The sequence below is a fragment of the Heterodontus francisci genome, chromosome 4 (genome assembly GCF_036365525.1).
Source record: "Heterodontus francisci isolate sHetFra1 chromosome 4, sHetFra1.hap1, whole genome shotgun sequence".
Taxonomy (NCBI): domain Eukaryota; kingdom Metazoa; phylum Chordata; class Chondrichthyes; order Heterodontiformes; family Heterodontidae; genus Heterodontus; species Heterodontus francisci.
In genome coordinates, this window is record NC_090374.1 from 93,203,124 (window position 1) to 93,222,676 (window position 19,553).

Sequence of the window (19,553 nt, forward strand, 5' to 3'; positions counted from 1 at the left end):
AGAAAATGAGTCTGTACTACTTGTAAGTGTGAGCACATTTAAAGAACAAAGAACAGTACAGCACAGGAACAGGCCATTCGGCCCTCTAAGCCTGTGCCGATCTTGATGCCTGCCTAAACTAAAACCTTCTGCACTTCCGGGGTCTGTATCCCTCTATTCCCATCCTATTCATATCTTTGTCAAGATGCCTCTTAAACGTCTCTATGGTACCTGCTTCCACCACCTCCCCCGGCAACAGGTTCCAGGCACTCACCACCCTCTGTGTAAAGAACTTGCCTCGCACATCCCCTCTAAACTTTGCCCCTCACGCCTTAAACCTATGTCCCCTAGTAACTGACTCTTCCACCCTGGGAAAAAGCTTCTGACTATCCACTCTGTACCCCCAGATCTCTCTGCCTGTCAATACTCCTAAGGGTTCTGCCATTTACTGTATACTTCCCACCTGCATTAGACCTTCCAAAATGCATTACCTCACATTTGTCCGGATTAAACTCCATCTGCCATTTCTCCGCCCAAGCCTCCAACCAATCTATATCCTGCTGTATCCTCTGACAATCCTCATCACTATCCGCAACTCCACCAACCTTTGTGTCGTCCGCAAACTTACTAATCAGACTAGCTACATTTTCCTCCAAATCATTTATATATACTACAAACAGCAAAGGTCCCAGCACTGATCCCTGCGGAACACCACTAGTTACATCCCTCCATTCAGAAAAGCACCCTTCCACTGCTACCCTCTGTCATCTATGACTGAGCCAGTTCTGTATACATCTTGCCAGCTCCCCTCTGATCCCGTGTGACTTCACCTTTTGTACCAGTCTGCCATGAGGGACCTTGTCAAAGGCTTTACTGAAGTCCATATAGATAACATCCACTGCCCTTCCTTCATCAATCATCTTCGTCACTTCCTCAAAAAACTCAATCAAATTAGTGAGACACTCCCTCCCCTTCACAAAACCATGCTGCCTCTCGCTAATAAGTCCATTTGTTTCCAAATGGGAGTAAATCCTGTCCCGAAGAATCCTCTAATAATTTCCCTACCACTGACGTAAGCATCACCGGCCTATAATTTCCTGGATTATCCTTGCTACCCTTCTTAAACAAAGGAACAGCATTGGCTATTCTCCAGTCCTCTGGGACCTCACCTGTAGCCAATGAGGATGCAAAGATTTCTGTCAAGGCCCCAGCAATTTCTTCCATTGCCTCACTCAGTATTCTGGGGTAGATCCCATCAGGCCCTGGGGACTTATCTACCTTAATGCTTTGCAAGACACCCAACACCTCCTTTTTGATAATGAGATGACTGAGACTATCTACACTCCCTTCCCTAGGCCCATCATCCACCAAGTCCTTCTCCTTGGTGAATACTGATTCAAAGTACTCATTTAGTACCTTGCCCATTTCCTCTGGCTCCACACATAGATTCCCTTCTCTGTCCTTGAGTGGGCCAACCCTTTCCCTGGTTACCCTCTTGCTCTTTATATACGTATAAAAAGCCTTGGGATTTTCCTTAATCCTGTTTGCCAATGACTTCTCATAACCCCTTTTAGCCCTCCTGACTCCTTGCTTAAGTTCCTTCCTACTGTCTTTATATTCCTCAAGGGATTCGTCTGTTCCTAGCCTTCCAGCCCTTACGAATGCATCCTTTTTCTTTTTGACGAGGCTCACAATATCCCGCGTTATCCAAGGTTCCCGAAACTTGCCAAACTTATCCTTCTTCCTCACAGGAACATGATGGTCCTGGATTCTAATCAACTGACATTTGAAAGACTCCCACATGTCAGATGTTGATTTACCCTCAAATAGCCGCCCCCAATCTAAATTCTTCTGTTCCTGCCTAATATTGTTATAATTAGCCTTCCCCCAATTTAGCACCTTCACCCGAGGACTACTCTTATCCTTATCCACAAGTACCTTAAAACTTATGGAATTATGGTCACTGTTCCCGAAATACTCCCCTACTGAAACTTCGACCACCTGGCCGGGCTCATTCCCCAATACCAGGCCCAGTACAGCCCCATCCCTAGTTGGACTATCTACGTATTGTTTCAAGAAGCCCTCCTGGATGCTCCTTACAAATTCTGCCCCATCCAAGCCCCTAGCACTAAGTGAGACCCAGTCAATATAGGGGAAGTTAAAATCACCCACAACTACACCCTGTTACCTTTACATCTTTCCAAAATCTGTCTACATATCTGCTCCTCTACCTCCCGCTGGCTGTTGGGAGGCCTGTAGTTAAACCCCCAACATCGTGACTGCACCTTTCCTATTCCTGAGCTCCACCCATATTGCCTCGCTGCATGACCCCTCCGAGGTGTCCTCCCACAGTACAGTTGTGATATTCTCCGTAACCAGTAATGCAACTCCCTCACCCCTTTTACATCCCCCTCTATCCTGCCTAAAGCTTCTAAATCCTGGAACATTTAGCTGCCAATCCTGTCCTTCCCTCAACCAAGTCTCTGTAATAGCAACAACATCATAGTTCCAAGTACTAATCCAAGCTCTAAGTTCATCTGCGTTACCTGTTATACTTCTCGCATTGAAACAAATGCACTTCAGACCACCAGTCCCGCTGTGCTCCGCAACATCTCCCTGCCTGCTCTTCCTCGTAGTCTTACTGGCCTTATTTACTCGTTCCCCCTCATTTATTTCACTTGCTGTCCTACTGCTCTGGTTCCCACCCCCCTGCCACACTTGTTTAAACCCTCCCGAGTGACGCTAGCAAACCTCGCAGCCAGGATATTTGTGCCCCTCCAGTTTAAATGCAACCCGTCCTTCTTGTACAGGTCCCATCTGTCCCTGAAGAGATCCCAATGGTCCAGATATCTGAAACCCGCCCTTCTACACCAGCTGTTCAGCCACGTGTTTAGCTGCACTATCTTCCTATTTCTAGCCTCACTGGCACGCGGCACAGGGAGTAATCCAGAGATTACAACCCTTGAGGTCCTGTCTTTTAACCTTCTACCTAACTCCCTAAACTCTCCCTGCAGGACCTCGTCACTCTTCCTGCCTATGACGTTGGTACCGATGTGTACCACAACCTCTGGCTGTTCACCCTCCCCCTTCAGAATGTCCCCTGTCCGTTCAGAGACATCCTTGACCCTGGCACCAGGGAGGCAACATTTATATAGTATATTTATTGAAATGAAGTCCTTGCTGAATTTGCTGACTTTGGTTCAGGCGCTGCCCATCTCTCTCATATGAATTTGGGGCATGGCGGTGTAGCCTTTTCAATTAGGCTTCTTAAAGATAGGCTAATGTTGTATAATTCCATTTAGAATTTTTTTTTTTCATTTCCTGTGAAATTTTGCTACACTTTTCCATGCTTTGGCTTTGCTGGACCGTTTTTTTATTTTTGTTTTTTTCTTCCTGTCAATATTATTCATCATAAGTCTTAATTGCTTTTGCCATTTAATTCGTATTATACAAAGTGACATTGCTGGGAATACCTTTGAAGTTTCCAATAGTGCTATATGATTCAGATAAGGAAGAGAAGTTCGCAAATGCAATTAGACCTGAGATTTTTGTTCTGCGCTTGTCACTATCCTGAAATCATATTATTACTATCAGTCACACCTCAGTGGATACATCAGCGGAGACATGTCTGTGCTGTCATAAAAGCAAAATATTGCAGATACTGGAAATCCAAAATAGAAACAGAAAGTGCTGTAAATACTCAGCAGGTCAGGCAGCATCTGTGGAGAGAGAAGCAACGTTAATGTTTCAAGTTTGTGACTTTTCATCAGAACTGGCAAAGGTTAGAAATGTAATAGGTTTTAAGCAAGTGAAGGGAGATGGGGTGGGGAAGAGAACAAAAGGGAAGGTGTGTGATAGGACAGAAAGCAGGAGAGATTACATGACAAAGATGTCATGGGACAAAAAGCAAAGGGAGTGCTAATGGTTGTGGTGAAAGACAAAGCATTAAGAGAAGGCAGTGACATAGTGGTATTGTCACTGGATAAGTAACCCAGAGACCCAGGGTATTGCTCTGAGGACACGGGTTCAAATCCCACCTCAGCAGAAGGTGGAAGTTGAATTCAATTAATAAATCTGGAATTAAAAAAGCTAGTCTAATGATGGCCATGAAACCATTGTCGATTGTTGTAAAAAAACATTTCGTTCACTAATGTCCTTTAGGGAAGGAAATTGTCTGGCCTGCATGTGACTCCAGACCCACAGCAATATGGTTGACACTTAACTGCCCTCTGAAATGGTCTCGGAAGCCACTCATTTGTATCTAACCGCGACAAAGCCAATAAGGAACTAAACCGGTCGGACTACCTGGCATCGACCTAGGCACTGGAAGCAACCACAGCAAACCCAGCCCTGTCGACCCTACAAAGTCCTCCTTAGTAACATCTGGGGGCTTGTGCCAAAGTTGGGAGAGCTGTCCCACAGACTAGTCGAGCAACAGCCTGGCATAGTCATACGGAATCATACCTTACAAACAATGTCCCAGAAACTGCCATCACCATCCCAGGGTATGTCCTGTCCCACCGGCAGGACATACCCAGCAGAGGTGGCAGCACAGTGGTACACAGTCAGGAGGTAGTTGACCTGGGAGTCCTCAACATAGACTCCAGACCCCATGAAGTCTCATGACATCAGGTCAAACATAGGCAAGGAAACCTGATTACCACCTACTGCGCTCCCCCCCCACCCCCCCCCCCCCCCACCACCAAGATGAGGAATCAGTACTCCTCCATGTTGAACAGCACTTGGAGGAAGCACTGAGGGTGGCAAGGGCACAGAATGTACTCTGGGTGGGGGACTTCAACATCAATCACCAAGAGTGGCTCGGTAGCACCACTATTGACCGAGCTCGCCGAGTCATAAGTGCTAGACTGGGCCTACGGCAGATGGTGAGGGAATCAACAAAAGGAAAAAATATACTTGATCTCGTCCTCACCGATCTGCCTGCTGAAGATGCATCTGTCTATGACAGTATTGGTAGGAGTGACCATTGCACAGTCCTTGTGGAGGTAAAGACCTGTCTTCACATTGAGGATATCCTCCATTGTGTTGTGTGGCTCTATCACCGTGCTAAATGGGATAATTTCGAACAGGTCCAGCAATGCAAAACTGGGCATCCATGAGGCACTACGGCCCATCAGCAGCAACAGAATTGTACTCAACCATAATCTGTAACCTCATGGCCCAGCATATCCCCCACTCTACCATTACCATCAAGCCCGGGGATCAACCCTGGTTCAATGAGGAGTGCAGGAGGGCATGCCAGGAGCAGCACTAGGCATACCTCAAAATGAGGTGTCAACCTGGTGAAGCTACAACCCAGAACTAATTGCATGCCAAACTGCATAAGCAGCATGCGATAGACAGAGCTAAGCGATCCCATAACTAGCGGATCAGATCTAAGCTCTGTCGTCCTGCCACATCCAGTCCTGAATGGTGGTGGACAATTAAACAACTAACTGGAGGCGGTGGCTCCACAAATATCCCCATCCTCAATGATGGGGGAGCCCAGCACATCAGTGCAAAAGATCAGGCAGAGCCATTTGCAACAATCGTCAGCCAGAGTTGCCAAGTGGATGATCCTCCTCCTGAAGTCCCCAGAATCACAGATGCCAGTCTTCAGCCAATTCGATTCGCTCTGCGTGATATCAAGAACGACTGAAAGCACTGGATTCTGCAAAGACTATGGGCCCTGACAACATTCCAGCAATGGTACTGAAGACCTGTGTTCCAGAACTTGCCGCACCCCTAGCCAAGCTGTTCGAGTACAGCGACAACACTGGCATCTACCCAGCAGTGTGAAAAGTTGCCCAGGTATGTCCTGTACACAAAAAGCAGGACAGGTCCAACCCGGCCAATTAGCACCCCATCAGTCTACTCAATCGTCAGTAAAGTGATGGAAGATGTCAACAGCGCTAGCAAGCAGCACTTGCTTAGCAACAACCTGCTCAGTGATGCTCAGTTTGGGTTTCTTTCAGGACCACTCAGCTCCTGACCTCATTACAGCAATGGTTCAAACATGGATAAAAGAGCTGAACTCAAGAGGTGGGGTGAGAGTGACTGCCCTTGACATCAAGGCAGCATTTGACCGAGTATGGCATCAAGGAGCCCTAGCAAAACTGAAGTCAATGGGAATCAGGGAAAAATTCTTCGCTGGTTAGAGTCATACCTAGCGCAAAGGAAAATAGTTGTGGTTGTTGGAGGTCAATCATCTGAGCTCCAGGACATCACTGCAGGAGTTCCTCAGGGTTGTATCTGAGGCCCAAACAGCTTCAGCTGCTTCATCAATGACCTTCCTTCATTCATAAGGTCAGAAGTGGGGATGTTCGCTGATAATTGCACAATGTTCAGCACCATTCCTGACTCCTCAGATACTGAAGCAATCTGTGTAGAAATGCAGCAAGACCTGGACAATATCCAGGCTTGGGCTGATAAGTGGCAAGTAACATTCGCGCCACACAAGTGCCAGGCAATGACCATCTCCAACTGGTGAGAGTCTAGCCATCTCCCCTTGACATTTAATGGCATTATGATAACTGAATCCCCCATTATCAACATCCTGGGGGTTACCATTGACCAGAAACTGAACAGGAGTAGCTATATAAATACAGTGGCTACAAGAGTAGGTCAGAGGCTAGAAATCCTGTGGCGAGTAACTCACCTCCTGACTTCCCAGAGTCTGTCCACCATCTACAAGGCACAAGTCAGGAATGTGATGGAATACTCTCCACTTGCCTGGATGGATGCAGCTCCAACAACACTCAAGAAGCACGACACTATCCAAGACAAAGCAGCCCGCTTGATTGGCACCCCATCCACAAACATTCATTGCCTACACCACTGACGCACAGTAATAGCAGTATTTACCATCTACAAGATGCGCGGGGGCCCCCCCCCAATCACATCTACAAGCAACGCACCAAGTCTCATTAGACAGCACCTTCCAAATTCACGAATCTACTACCTAGAAAGACAAGGGTAGCACATGCATGGGAACACCACCACCTGCACGTTCCCCTCCAAGTCACATACCATCCTGACTTGGAACTATATCGCTGTTCCTTCACTGTCACTGGGCCAAAATCATGGAACTCCCTTCATAACAGCATTGTAAATGTACCTACCCCACATGGACTGCAGCGGTTCAAGAAGGCAGCTCACCACCACCTTCTCAAGGGCAATTAGGGACGGACAATAAATGCTGGCCTAGCCAGCGATGCCCACGTCCCATGAATGAATAAAGAAAAAAGACCAGAGAGAGTGTTAATGACTGAATAACGAACAACTCTGTCCGAAAGCGCAACATGAAAAACCAGGTTTAAGGCAGGCACGTGATTTTAAAAAATAAAATAATTTAAAAATAATAATTTTTTTATTAATTTTATAAAGGATAGTCATGCTCTGAAATTGTTGAACTCAATGTTGAGTCCGGAAGGCTGTAAACTGCCTCATTAAAAGATGAGGTGCTGTTCCTTGAGCTTGCGTTGATGTTCACTGAACACTGCAGCAGGCCAAGGGTTATTTTATTTTATTTTATTTTTTAACCATGTTTGTCATGTGGGCGGTGGTCATTTTGCATAGTGGAGGCGCGGGGGCCCCCTCAATCACGTGGCGGGCTCAGGAGGTGAGATGCCAGTTACAGCATCAAGATGACTCCTGAGCAGCTATGCCAGCTCTGCCAGCCCTGCTTTCATTGCTGCCTTTGAGTCAGTTGCTGTTTCCTGTTCACTGCTCACTACTGATACACTGTTGGAGTGAATCCTGGACCCCACAACTCCCGAAACGGACCCCACAGGATAGCGGAGCCAAGACACAGGGTGGCCCCACGGTTTAGTGATGCCTCCCTGCAGATTCTCCTCAAGGCTACAAAGGAAAGGTGTGAGGTTCTCTTTCCAGCAATGGCAAGAAGAGGTCCTCCTGGTGGAGATAGCTAAGGAGGTTAACAGCACTACCATGGCGATGGCAAAAGGGATAAAGCATCACCTTATCCTGACAGATACATGGCTGCATCTCGACCACAGGCTGCCTTCTTTCACAGCTCACCCCCATTAACTCCCCTGAGTGTGGACAGCAAAATGAGCTATATGTGATACCCCAGTAGGGGGCGAGGGGCTGACACTAGCAGAGTTGTCATGTGAAATATGACTATCTCCATCTTTCCGCTTGCAGGACATGAGGGTCCACAACAAGAAGGAGAGAGCCTGAACAGGCGGAGGCATTCCAGATCTTTGGCCTCTCACCACAGCCAAGGAAGAGGCTTTGGAATTGGCAGGGTCACAGGATGGCCACGCCATATCAGATTGGAGAATCTGCGCAAGAGAGTGAGGATTGGATTTCATCGACATACTGGAGACCCACATCACTCAACGAACAAAGAACAAAGAACAAAGAACAGTACAGCACAGGAACAGGCCATTCGGCCCTCTAAGCCTAAACTAAAATCTCTGCACTTCCGGGGACCGTATCCCTCTATTCCCATCCTATTTATGTATTTGTCAAGATGCCTCTTAAACCTCGCTATCGTACCTGCTTCCACCACCTCCCCCAGCAGCAAGTTCCAGGCATCCTCTGTGTAAAGAACTTGCCTCGCACATCCCCTCTAAACTTTGCCCCTCGCACCTTAAACCTATGTCCCCTAGTAACTGACTCTTCCACCCTGGGAAAAAGCTTCTGACTATCCACTCTGTCCATGCCGCTCATAACTTTGTAAACCTCTATCATGTCGCCCCTCCACCTCCATCGTTCCAGTGAAAACAATCTGAGTTTATCCAACCTCTCATTGCTAATGCCCTCCAGACCAGGCAACATCCTGGTAAACCTCTTCAGTATCCTCTCCAAAGCCTCCACGTCCTTCTGGTAGTGTGGCAACCAGAATTGCACACAATATTCTAAGTGTGGCCTAACTAAAGTTCTGTACAGCTGCAGCATGACTTGCCAATTTTTATACTCTATGCCCCGACCGATGAACGCAAGCATGCCGTATGCCTTCTTGACTACCTTATCCACCTGTGTTGCCACTTTCAGTGCCCTGTGGACGTGTACGCCCGGATCTCTCTGCCTGTCAATACTCCTAAGGGTTCTGCCATTTACTGTATACTTCCCACCTGCATTAGACCTTCCAAAATGCATTACCTCACATTTGTCCGGATTAAACTCCATCTGCCATTTCTCCGCCCAAGTCTCCAACCAATCTATATCCTGCAGTATCCCCTGACAATCCTCATCACTATCCGCAACTCCACCAACCTTTGTGTCGTCCGCAAACTTACTAATCAGACCAGCTACGTTTTCCTCCAAATCATTTATATATACTACAAACAGCAAAGGGCCCAGCACTGATCCCTGCGGAACACCACTAGTCACATCCCTCCATTCAGAAAAGCACCCTTCCACTGCTACCCTCTGTCTTCTATGATTGAGCCAGTTCTGTATCCATCTTGCCAGCTCACCTCTGATCCCATGTAACTTCACCTTTTGTATCATGGTTGGCATAACAAGATCTGCACAGCCTAACCCTTATGCAGGTCAGTGTCGACAGGAGACTCAACCAGAAGGGGGACAGCATTTCACCTCTGAGGAGGAACAGCACCCAAAGGATGCACTTTCCACCAGCGCAGATACTTTCACCTTGGTGGGTTTCCACTCAGCTGTAGAATCAGCTGATGAGAGCACCGCACACACACCCAAGCAGCTGGCTGACGCTGAGACAGTGGCCATGCCCATGCTGAGCCCCAGGCTAATGACGAGCCTCTGGTGTCGACAGCACACGGCATACTGGAGTTTCAGAGAAGGATAAAGCAACATCTGGCAGCGATGCCAGAGTCCATCCGCAGCCATGAGCAGATGATGGAGCAGTCCATCCAAGCCATGACTGCTGCCATGTCTCAGGCATGTGAGAGCATGGCTTCCTCCATTGAGAGGTTGGCGACCCTCATGGCAAGCCAGATCCTGCAGATGTGCACAGACCTGCACATCATTGCCTTGGCCGTGAGATCAATGCAGCAGTGACAAGGCGAGAGAAGGACAAGGCGCCTGGAGTCTTCTCCAGTAACTTATGCTTCTCTGGTGAGCCTTGAAAGGAAGGAGGAAAGGCTGCCCTCTACATCTGGGGGCTCCCCTCAGGGCACTCGGAGTTTAGACAGCCCTTCCACCAGTGAGCCCAGCTCCAGCAGCCACGCCGCCTGAGGAGAGTCTTGTACCAGTGCAGGACACCCTCAGGCAGCCGGGACCTTTCAAGGGGCAGCATGATCAGCAGCCTGCCTCCAGCCCAGCTGCTGGTGATGGGCTCACACCTCGTAGAAGCACTCACAAGCGTATAAAGAAGAGCACCTAGACACACTTGGGTGTTTGGCATCTGACATGTGATGATTAACATAAAGTTCTTTAGGTCAAGCCATTAACAATCATTTTGTAAAAGTGATTATTCTATCATGCCTTAATTGTGAGATGTTGTCTTCACCCTTTCCCCATAGTGGAATGTCAGTGTAAACACAGCCCTCATTTAGGTATGATCTCCCATGGGCATTAGTGCATGTTTCAGCTGGGCGCATGTCATGGAACACAAAGGGAGAGGAGACAACAAACTACATGCATTGAGGTCAATCTTTAGTGGTTTCTCTGAGTGAATATCATGAAAGCTGAAAGTGGGTGATTATGAGATTGTCTCTTGCCTCCTTGGCACGTTACTCCATCTGCCTGACCTCTGGTGGAAGGTCTTCACCATCCAGTGCTGCTTGCTCCTTTCCCTCCGATGTGTTCTCCTCGTCAGTGGAGTAGTGACACTCGGGCATGACACCTCATGTAAGGCCTCCCCCCTCTGTAGTGCTAGATTGAGCAGAGCACAGCAGACCACAATAATACACAAGACCCTTGCTAGGGCATATTACAGGGCTCCACCAGATCGATCAAGGCAGCTGAATCTCATCTTCAGTAGCCCAATGGCTCGGGTGGGGCCCTGATAGGTGTTGTGTCTCCCCTCTGCTGCAGTACGAGGGTTCCTCATAGGCGGCAGTAGCCAAGTCTTCAATGGGTAGCCCTTGTCCTCAAAAATCTTCAACCATCTTCAGCTGCTTCATCAATGACCTTCCTTCAATCATAAGGTCAGAAGTGGGGATGTTCACGGATGATTGTACATGTTCAGCACCATTCGCGACTCCTCAAATACTGAAGCAGTCTGTCTAGAAATGCAGCAAGACCTGGACAATATCCAGGCTTGGGCTGATATGTGGCAAGTAACATTTGCGCCTCACAAATGCCAGGCAATGACCATCTCCAACAAGAGAGAATCTAACCATCTCCCCTTGACATTCAATGGCATTACCATCGCTGAATCCCCAACTATCAACATCCTAGGGGCAGCCATTGACCAGAAACTGAACTGGAGTCGCCATATAAATACCGTGGCTACAAGAGCAGGTCAGAGGCTTGGAATCCTGAGGCGAGTAACTTACCTCCTGACTCCCCAAAGCCTGTCCACCATCTGCAAGGCACAAGTCAGGAGTGTGACGGAATACTCTCCACTTGCCTGGATGGGTGCAGCTCCAACAACACTCAAGAAGCTCGACACCATCCAGGACAAAGCAGCCCTCTTGATTGCCACCCCATCCACAAACATTCACTCCATCCACCACCGACGCACAGTGGCAGCAGTGTGTACCATCTACAAGATGCACTGCAGCAATGCACCAAGGCTCCTTAGACAGCACCTTCCAAACCCGCAACTTCTACCACCTCAAAGGACAAGAGCAGCAGATGCATGGGAACATCACCACCTGCAAGTTCCCCTCCAAGTCACACACCATCCTGACTTGGAACTATATCGTCATTCCTTCACTGTCACTGGGTCAAAATCCTGGAACTCTCTTCCTAACAACACTGTGGGTGCACCTACCTCAGATGGACTGCAGCGGTTCAAGAAGGCAGCTCACCACCACCTTCTCAAGGGCAATGAGGGATGGGCAATAAATGCTGGCATTGCCAGTAACACCCACATCCCATGAATGAATAAAAATAATCCATCCCTGAAGGCGAGCGGTGTCCTGAAAAGCTGTGGTACCTGACACTGTTGAAGTATGTTGGTGTCATGACTGCTTCCCAGGAAGTGGGCACACACCTGCAGGAAACGCCTTCGGTGGTCGCAGACCAGTTGAACGTTGATAAAATGAAAGCCCTTCCTGTTGATGAAGGTGGCAGCTGGTCCATTGGAGGCTTCATGGCCACATGCAATCTATCATATCTTGCACCCGGGAAAATCCAGCAAAGACCCTGAATCCGATGGCCCTCTCAGCCTGACTATAAGGGTCAGTCCAGCAATGCACATCGTCACTGGCCCTCTTGAATAGGACATTGGTCAGGTCCTTGATGTAGTGGTCAGCTGCTGCCTGTGAGATCCCACACATGTCCCCAGTGGATCCCTGGAATGATCCAATTGTGTAAACGTTTAGTGGTCTGTAATCTTCAGGGCCACAGGCATAGAGTGGCCCCTAAATCCCATAGTTCACAACTCATCCTACAGCAGGGCACGTAAGTCGGTGAGTGCCTGCCTGGACAGGTGTAGTCTTCACTGACAATGCTGCTGGGACATTTGGATCCAATGGTACAATCTCTGGTGCAGGTGGGCCTTTCTTGGCATAACTGACTGCTGCTGCTCTCATTCTGGAGCTTCACAGACAGGCACAGCTGCCTCTTGGCCCTCACTCCATCGAAGGTGCTGCATCACGCCATGAGGGTCCAAAAAGAGAGGATGTATTGTTGTGTGATTGCCTTTAAGAGTGATATCCCTTTAAGACCTTAGTACGCTAATGAGCCAAGTACCAGGATGTAGACATGTAACTACAAGCCAGCCTCTCTCTGCTACTGTAACACCAAGAGGCAAGTTCTGTAAATAGTTAGCTCTGTACTGTGTATAATAGTTTAGATGTAAGTAAACTTGTTTGAGATCTTCAACCAACTGATTCCATGCACCTCATTTATGTTGCATCAGGCAACATAAAAAGAACCCATTCCATGGTGGCAGCTGTGGTGAGCAGACAGAATCTAAGATTGAAGACCACCGGGAAAGCAGCTTTAAAAACTACCTTCCTAGAGAGAAACTTTAAAAAAAAATTATTGGCTCAAACATGGAAAGAAGAAAACACTGACCTCAAGCTGTGGAAGACAGAGCACTGAACAACAGGTTGAAAATCAATCACTGCGACCAGGTGAGTCATTGTCCTGACGGTCCAGGAATCCCCCGTTGAAAAAAAGCTTTGAGGTGCTTGCGCAGTTGATTTTTTTTAAAGGCTCAGATCAGCTCAGATTAAGAGTGAATTTTTGAATTCACCACTTGGAATTGATGTTCTATAAGCAACAACCACAGAAATCAATAAACCAGTTCATCAGTAGATGCCGTAGCAAGGGCAACAAATGCGATTTTTCAGAAGCTGAACTGTCAGACCGAAGTATAGAGTTGATGATTATATCAACACCCATTGAAGCGTTTCAGGAAGACCTCTTGGGGAAAAAGGTCACAGCATTGATGCACTGCTGGAAGATGGCAGGAACTATGAAGCCATTGTAGCTGGACAACAGTATTGGCACAATAACTAGGTCGAAAAGACCAAGCAAGCTGTGTGGTAGGTGTGATTGATCCCACCCACCGCAAAGTTGCCCTGCATTTTGAAACCAGTCCAAGGCATGCAGTCCAAAAGGACACTGGACCCACCTATGCAAGAAATCTGGATCCAAAGATGCAGCTGGAAGTCATGGTAGAACACAAGCAAACAGAAGACAGGGCAACTGCAGCAAGGAAAATGCCACAGATCTGTATAAATACAAGCCAATACATGTAATCCACAGCAAAACAGAACTGAGACAAGACTCAGGGAGAAGCAATTCTCAGCCAGTAGACGAACAGGCATTTCACATTGTGAACCTTACACATCACATTGATGAAATCAAACAACTGGAAGCTTTTATAAAAACAAAATACTGCGGATGCTGGAAATCTGAAATAAAAACAAGAAATGCTGGAACCACTCAGCAGGTCTGGCAGCATCTGTGAAAAGAGAAGCAGAGTTAAGGTTTCGGGCCAGTGACCCTTCTTCAGAACTGGAAGCTTTTGCCACTTCTCACATCATGTGCCCAAAGAAAGCTGGCAAACATATACTTAGGGTCAAGATTGAAACCGGCGTTAGTGCAAATATATTACCAGTCCAAATCCTCAAAGATATGTACCAGAGTCATTGGAACTCAATGATACAACCAACAACTGCCAAGTTATCTGCCTATAACATGTCACCTATCCCTTGCCGTGGCACATTAACAATACAATGCAGATGTGGAAAGTCAGCATGGAAACCACAAATGTTCTACCTAGTAGACATGAGTGGACCAGAAGTGGCAGGTCTACCAGTGTGTAAGGACCTCAACAACATAACCATCCACGAGGTCACCAAGGTACCCATTACAGCAGAAGAGACCAAGGTGTCCACTGCAATTTACATTTGAAACACAAGGAGATTCAACTGGAGATGAAAAGTCTAACAAGAAGCCCAGCCAGAACAATGCTTTGGCTAACTGAATAGATTAGCCAGATGATCCTTGTTAGCGAGCCATTCAAAGTCATCATGGGGTATGTAGAACCTTGAATTTCATTAGAAGATTCCAGAAAAAAGCTCATTAGAAACAAAGGGGATTGAAAGAACCATGTGATTGCCTGCGCATCTCTGAAGAAACTAAAGTTTTGTGACACAGACAACTGAAAGGCAGTAACTAAAAAGACAGCAATGAAGCAGGCGGTTGCTCCCCTGTGTCTCCCTCTCTCTTTCTCTCTCTCTCCCCAGAAAATCTTTAGGAAAGAATCGGCTGCAACGGGGGGACCTCCTTCAAGCCTACAGACCGCTAGAGCCAGCAACCAGGGGAAGAGAATCAACAACCAATTTTGCCTTCAGGAGCCCTGTGCAAAGCAAGCCAACCACAGTGCACTTGGACCAGTGGGGACTTCAAGACTACAACTTCAGCCGAGGACTGCTGGACTTACAGAATGTATTGAAGTTCCATTTATTTTGGACTTTAATCCAACCAACAAATCTGTTTCCCTCTGTCATCTATTTGTGTGTGAATGTGTGCTTGAATGTGTAGCATATTTTTAATATTTTAAATTGGGTTAGCGTGTTAAGTGTAATAAACCTACCTCTTTCTTGTTTAAACTCAAGAAAACTTGTCTGATTGGTTCTTTTGCAATCACCTTAGAGGAACAGGTCAAACACTCACTGAGGTGGCAAGCACAACTACTGCTTTCAAAAAGGAATAAACCCTATTGCAGTCAAATGAGAGGAAGGACAAAAGGGGAGCCTGAGACCCCTTCCTCACCTAGCTGTAACAATATTATCATCAATATCAAATACTCACCAGGTCAGGTTTAGCATAGTTAGATAGAGAGTATAGCCCCTCTATTCTTATACATATTGTTATGAAAGTGCTTCTATTTTTTCTTAAATATTTTTTGAGGACTGTGGAATTCTGGAAATTGATTCATGTTGGAAGGCTGAAGAATTCATAGATGCTGGACTTTGTTTTTTGCTGCAAGTTCACTGAAAGGACACTTGAGATGTTGAGTTTGAAAACAACCTTTACTGGATATCACATGCCTTAAGATAAATAAACAACAGAAACCTTGGTGACTTGAAGGAGATGTTTACAGAGAAGTAACATGTCAAGATTTATGAGGGTCAGGAGTTGGTTCAGCTTCTGAGATATTGTTTTGGTTCAGTTGGGGTGTGGACAGTGTTGAGAAGCAGTTGGTTTTGTAGCCTTCTGTAAAGAAACCCTGAGCTCATCTTTCCTGCACCTCTCTAAGAGAACTGGAGAAATCCAGTGTGTCACCTCCTCATTCTCCACCTCTTTGAAAAAACCCTGCAAATCCAGAGTGCGATAACTGAAATACCTAATGCCACATTCCTCCTGGAAAGCCTACCAGACTATTTCTCAACATCTCCAGAATGAACTGCTTCTGAAAAGATCCCAGTGGCCCGTCTCTGTATACCCAGACTCCAGACCAAAAGGAACAACTGAAATCCTTACATATCTTCTCCTTTTTCTTCAAGAATTAGCAAATGTTTGGCCAACATATTCCATTTTTTGTCTTTTTTTTGTAAAAGAGCTCTGCAGAGAAAATTTCTTTATCTTTCTTTAACCAGTGTGTGTGTGTGTGTGTGTGTGTGTGGGTGGAGGGTATTTAAAAAGGGAACTTTCATATTTCAGTCTGTGTTAATGCTTTGCTTCTTTACTGGATAAGTCATGTAATAAATAATAATAATTCATAATAAACTGATTTTTTTTGTTTATTAAAGAAACCTGGTTGATGTATTTTATTCTGGGATTAAGAGTAGAGTATACGATTGACCGTATCGGTAACTGGGTAACCATTTCAATATATGTTGTGACCTGTGGAGAAGTGGAATGGAAAAGACAGTGCACTCCTCCAGCCTCATTCGTAACAATAGGCCTCAGCCCCAGCCTCAAAATGTGTGCCTATGTGACATGTTCACATTTCCAACACTAGCTATATTAAGCATCTCTGAGAAAGCCTCTTCATATAGTGTTGAGATGTCAGTAAGTTTGTGCTATGGGTTCATGGCCAGTAGGTACTAAGTTAAGTTTCCCCAAAGAATTTCATGTAGAACCATTACCACCAGTAGATTGAAAGGATTTTCATCCCATTTGTCCATGCTGGTTTAAAATCCAGGTCCTGGAGGTGAAGGGCTCATGTCAACAGTCATTTATATTGTTCCTTTCATAGAGTCATAGAGAGATACAGCACTGAAATAGGCCCTTCGGCCCACCAAGTCTGTGCCAACCATCAACCACCCATTTTTATACTAATCCTACATTAATCACATGTCCCCTACCACATCCCCAACCTCCCTCAATTCACCTACCACCTACCTACACTATGGGCAATTTACAATGGACAATTTACCTGTCAACCTGTAAGTCTTTGGCTGTGGGAGGAAACCGGGAGAACTTGCAAACTCCGCACAGACAGTACCCAGAACTGAACCAGGGTCACTGGAGCTATGAGGCTGCAGTGCTAACCACTGCGCCACCCTATGTCAAATCATGAAACAGTGGTTCTTCGTGCTTGAGAAGTTGTAACACCACCAAAGCTTGCTGTTTCCAAAAATCAAGCTCCTCTGCATGAATACCATTTACAGAATAATCAGACTGTCACAGTACGTGCCATTGAAGGTGACCATTCTGGCTCAACATCTAAATCAATAGTTTTGCTTCATGTCCTCAGTAGATCCCAAAGTGCTTCACAACTAATTAATATACTGGTGAAATTCAATCAAATGAGATGAATTATCAGATTTTTTTTGTGTAATTGGTTGAGTAAAGTGTTAGAAATCAGGAAAATTCTCTGCTCCCCTTCAGATAAGGTATATTATGTAAATTATGTCCACCTAAACAACAGTTGGGTTCTCAGTTCAATACCTGTTCCAATAGACAGCACTTCCAGCAATACAACAATCCCTCAAAACTGCGCTGGAGCATGTGTCTATTTTATGCACAAAAGTCCTCAGATGCAAGAATACTACCAAGAGAGGCAAGATAACATTAATAATAATCTTTACATAAGATTATCATTGTATTTATATTTCAAATTACTTTTGTCCTTATTGTAGCTCTACGTATAAGTTTGAACTGAAATCTCTGTTCAACACATTGGCTGAAGCATTTCTAACGGATTTTGCATTCCAAGAGGTACGAAAGTTTGATATAAGCCTTGCAAATATATATGCTGTATTATTATCACTAGTAAATACAATATTTTAAAATGGCCTAACTGGCTGTAAAGATTATAATTAAACACCAGAGCCAAAATCTGACAGTAAAGCCTAAACCCAAGTTTGGAAGGAATTGACCATAAATCTTCAGTTACAACAACAACAACATGCCTTAAAAGCACCTTTAATAGAAAATTTCCAACCTACCTCACAAAATTACAAAGAAAAAAATGGATGCCAAGCCAAAGGAGGAGATATTAGGAAAAGTGACCAAAGAATGGCCAATGAGGCGAGTTTTAAGGAGGGCCTTAAAGATAGTGGAGAGGGGGGTGAAAATTTCAGAATGGGGGACTATACAGATCATGCCACAGCCACAGTGGTGGGGGAAAGGGAAGGGAGATGCACAAGAGGCTGGAGTCAGAGAAGTGGAGAGTTTGGGGGTGGGAGATGTGTAGTACTGGAGGAGGTTACAGAGAGAGAGAGAGAGAGATGGGTCTATGAATGAATTTAAACACAAGGATGAAAGTTTTAAATTTGAGAGATTGAGGACGAAGAGCCAATGTAGGTCAACAAGAACACAGTTAATGGGAAACCGGGACCATCCAGGCAGTTTTAGAGGATCAGAAGTTTACAGAGGTTAGTGGATAGGAGATAGCCAACAGAGTAGTAGAATAGGCATGTTTGGAGGTGACGAAAGCACGGGTGAGGGTTTCAGCAGCAGACAGACAGAGGTGGGATAGAGGCCCTCTGAGTGGGAACAAACTTTGTCTCTTCTGGCACTTTTCTCCAGTTAGATGGTTAACAGCGCAGCAGGGTAGAAAGAACTTCTTTCATACTGATTAAGTTTCTTCGAGCACTCCTAAACAAAGCAGTAATCACTACTATAGTATTAAGAGCACAATAACCATATTTCCATGACAGCTTATTCCTACATTTAAATGTTTCTTTTACAGTTCGAATTATTCCTGAACAGTACCACTGATGAAGGAGAATGGGCAAAAGATGTTGAACAGATCATCAAAGAAGCACGAAGGGTTTTGAATTGGAAGAAGAAAATTCATACTCAAGTTCACAATTGGTTGAGTGAAAATGTATCTGCAGATTAAAACAACACCAAAAAAATTCAGGAACACAAAAAGCCTCAAGAAAGCCCATCCTTTTTTCACAAATCAATCCCACCTACCTCCTTTGCACTATATCCTTCAATCCCATCTTTCTCCAAAGATCTCTTTAAATTCATCTACACTGACGGCTTCAATCGCCTTTCCTGATACTTTATTGCTCAATTCTATCATTATTTGACAGTAAAAGATATGCCTGACTTTCTTTCCAGTTACAGTAACTCAATTTTAACATGTTCCTTGGCATCTAACCCTTCACCCTAATGAACAAAAAGTTGGGATCAATGTTTCTGGGCAGAATTTTACCAGTCCAGTGGAGGTGGGAATGGAGGCAGGGCGGAGGTAAAATTGCATGGGGCCGAGTCGGGCCAGCTCCACAAGATCTTCCTGCCATTGACCAATTTTACCAGATGCAGGTGGTGGGACAGATCAATGGCTGACAGATCAGCTGCGGGCAGGTAATTAAGGTCGTTAAACAGCCAATTAGCAGGTATTTTCCAACCTTTTCTGATTTTACAAACAGCGCATCAGATGCACAGAGGCTCAGAGCCTCACCTACTCAAACAAGGTGAGATCACAACTGCAGTTGAGTGCTGGAGGGAACTGGCATCTATACTGTGAAGCTGTCTGCAGGCTGTATCTTCAATAAGCGACGCTATCAAGTATGGAGGCATTGCAGAGGGTAGTG

The 19,553-nt window shown here is 45.8% G+C and overlaps 1 protein-coding gene across 1 annotated transcript in view; it reads left to right on the forward strand.

Moving 5' to 3' along the window:
* LOC137369147 (aminopeptidase Q-like) overlaps positions 1 to 18,850 on the forward strand; it is a 249,146-nt gene extending 230,296 nt beyond the window's left edge. Inside the window, exons 19-20 of the mRNA XM_068029875.1 lie at positions 17,643 to 17,721; positions 18,698 to 18,850. Of these exons, the coding sequence (XP_067885976.1) occupies positions 17,643 to 17,721; positions 18,698 to 18,850 (232 nt within the window). The remainder of the gene's footprint in view (positions 1 to 17,642; positions 17,722 to 18,697) is intronic.
* Positions 18,851 to 19,553: the final 703 nt, after the last annotated feature.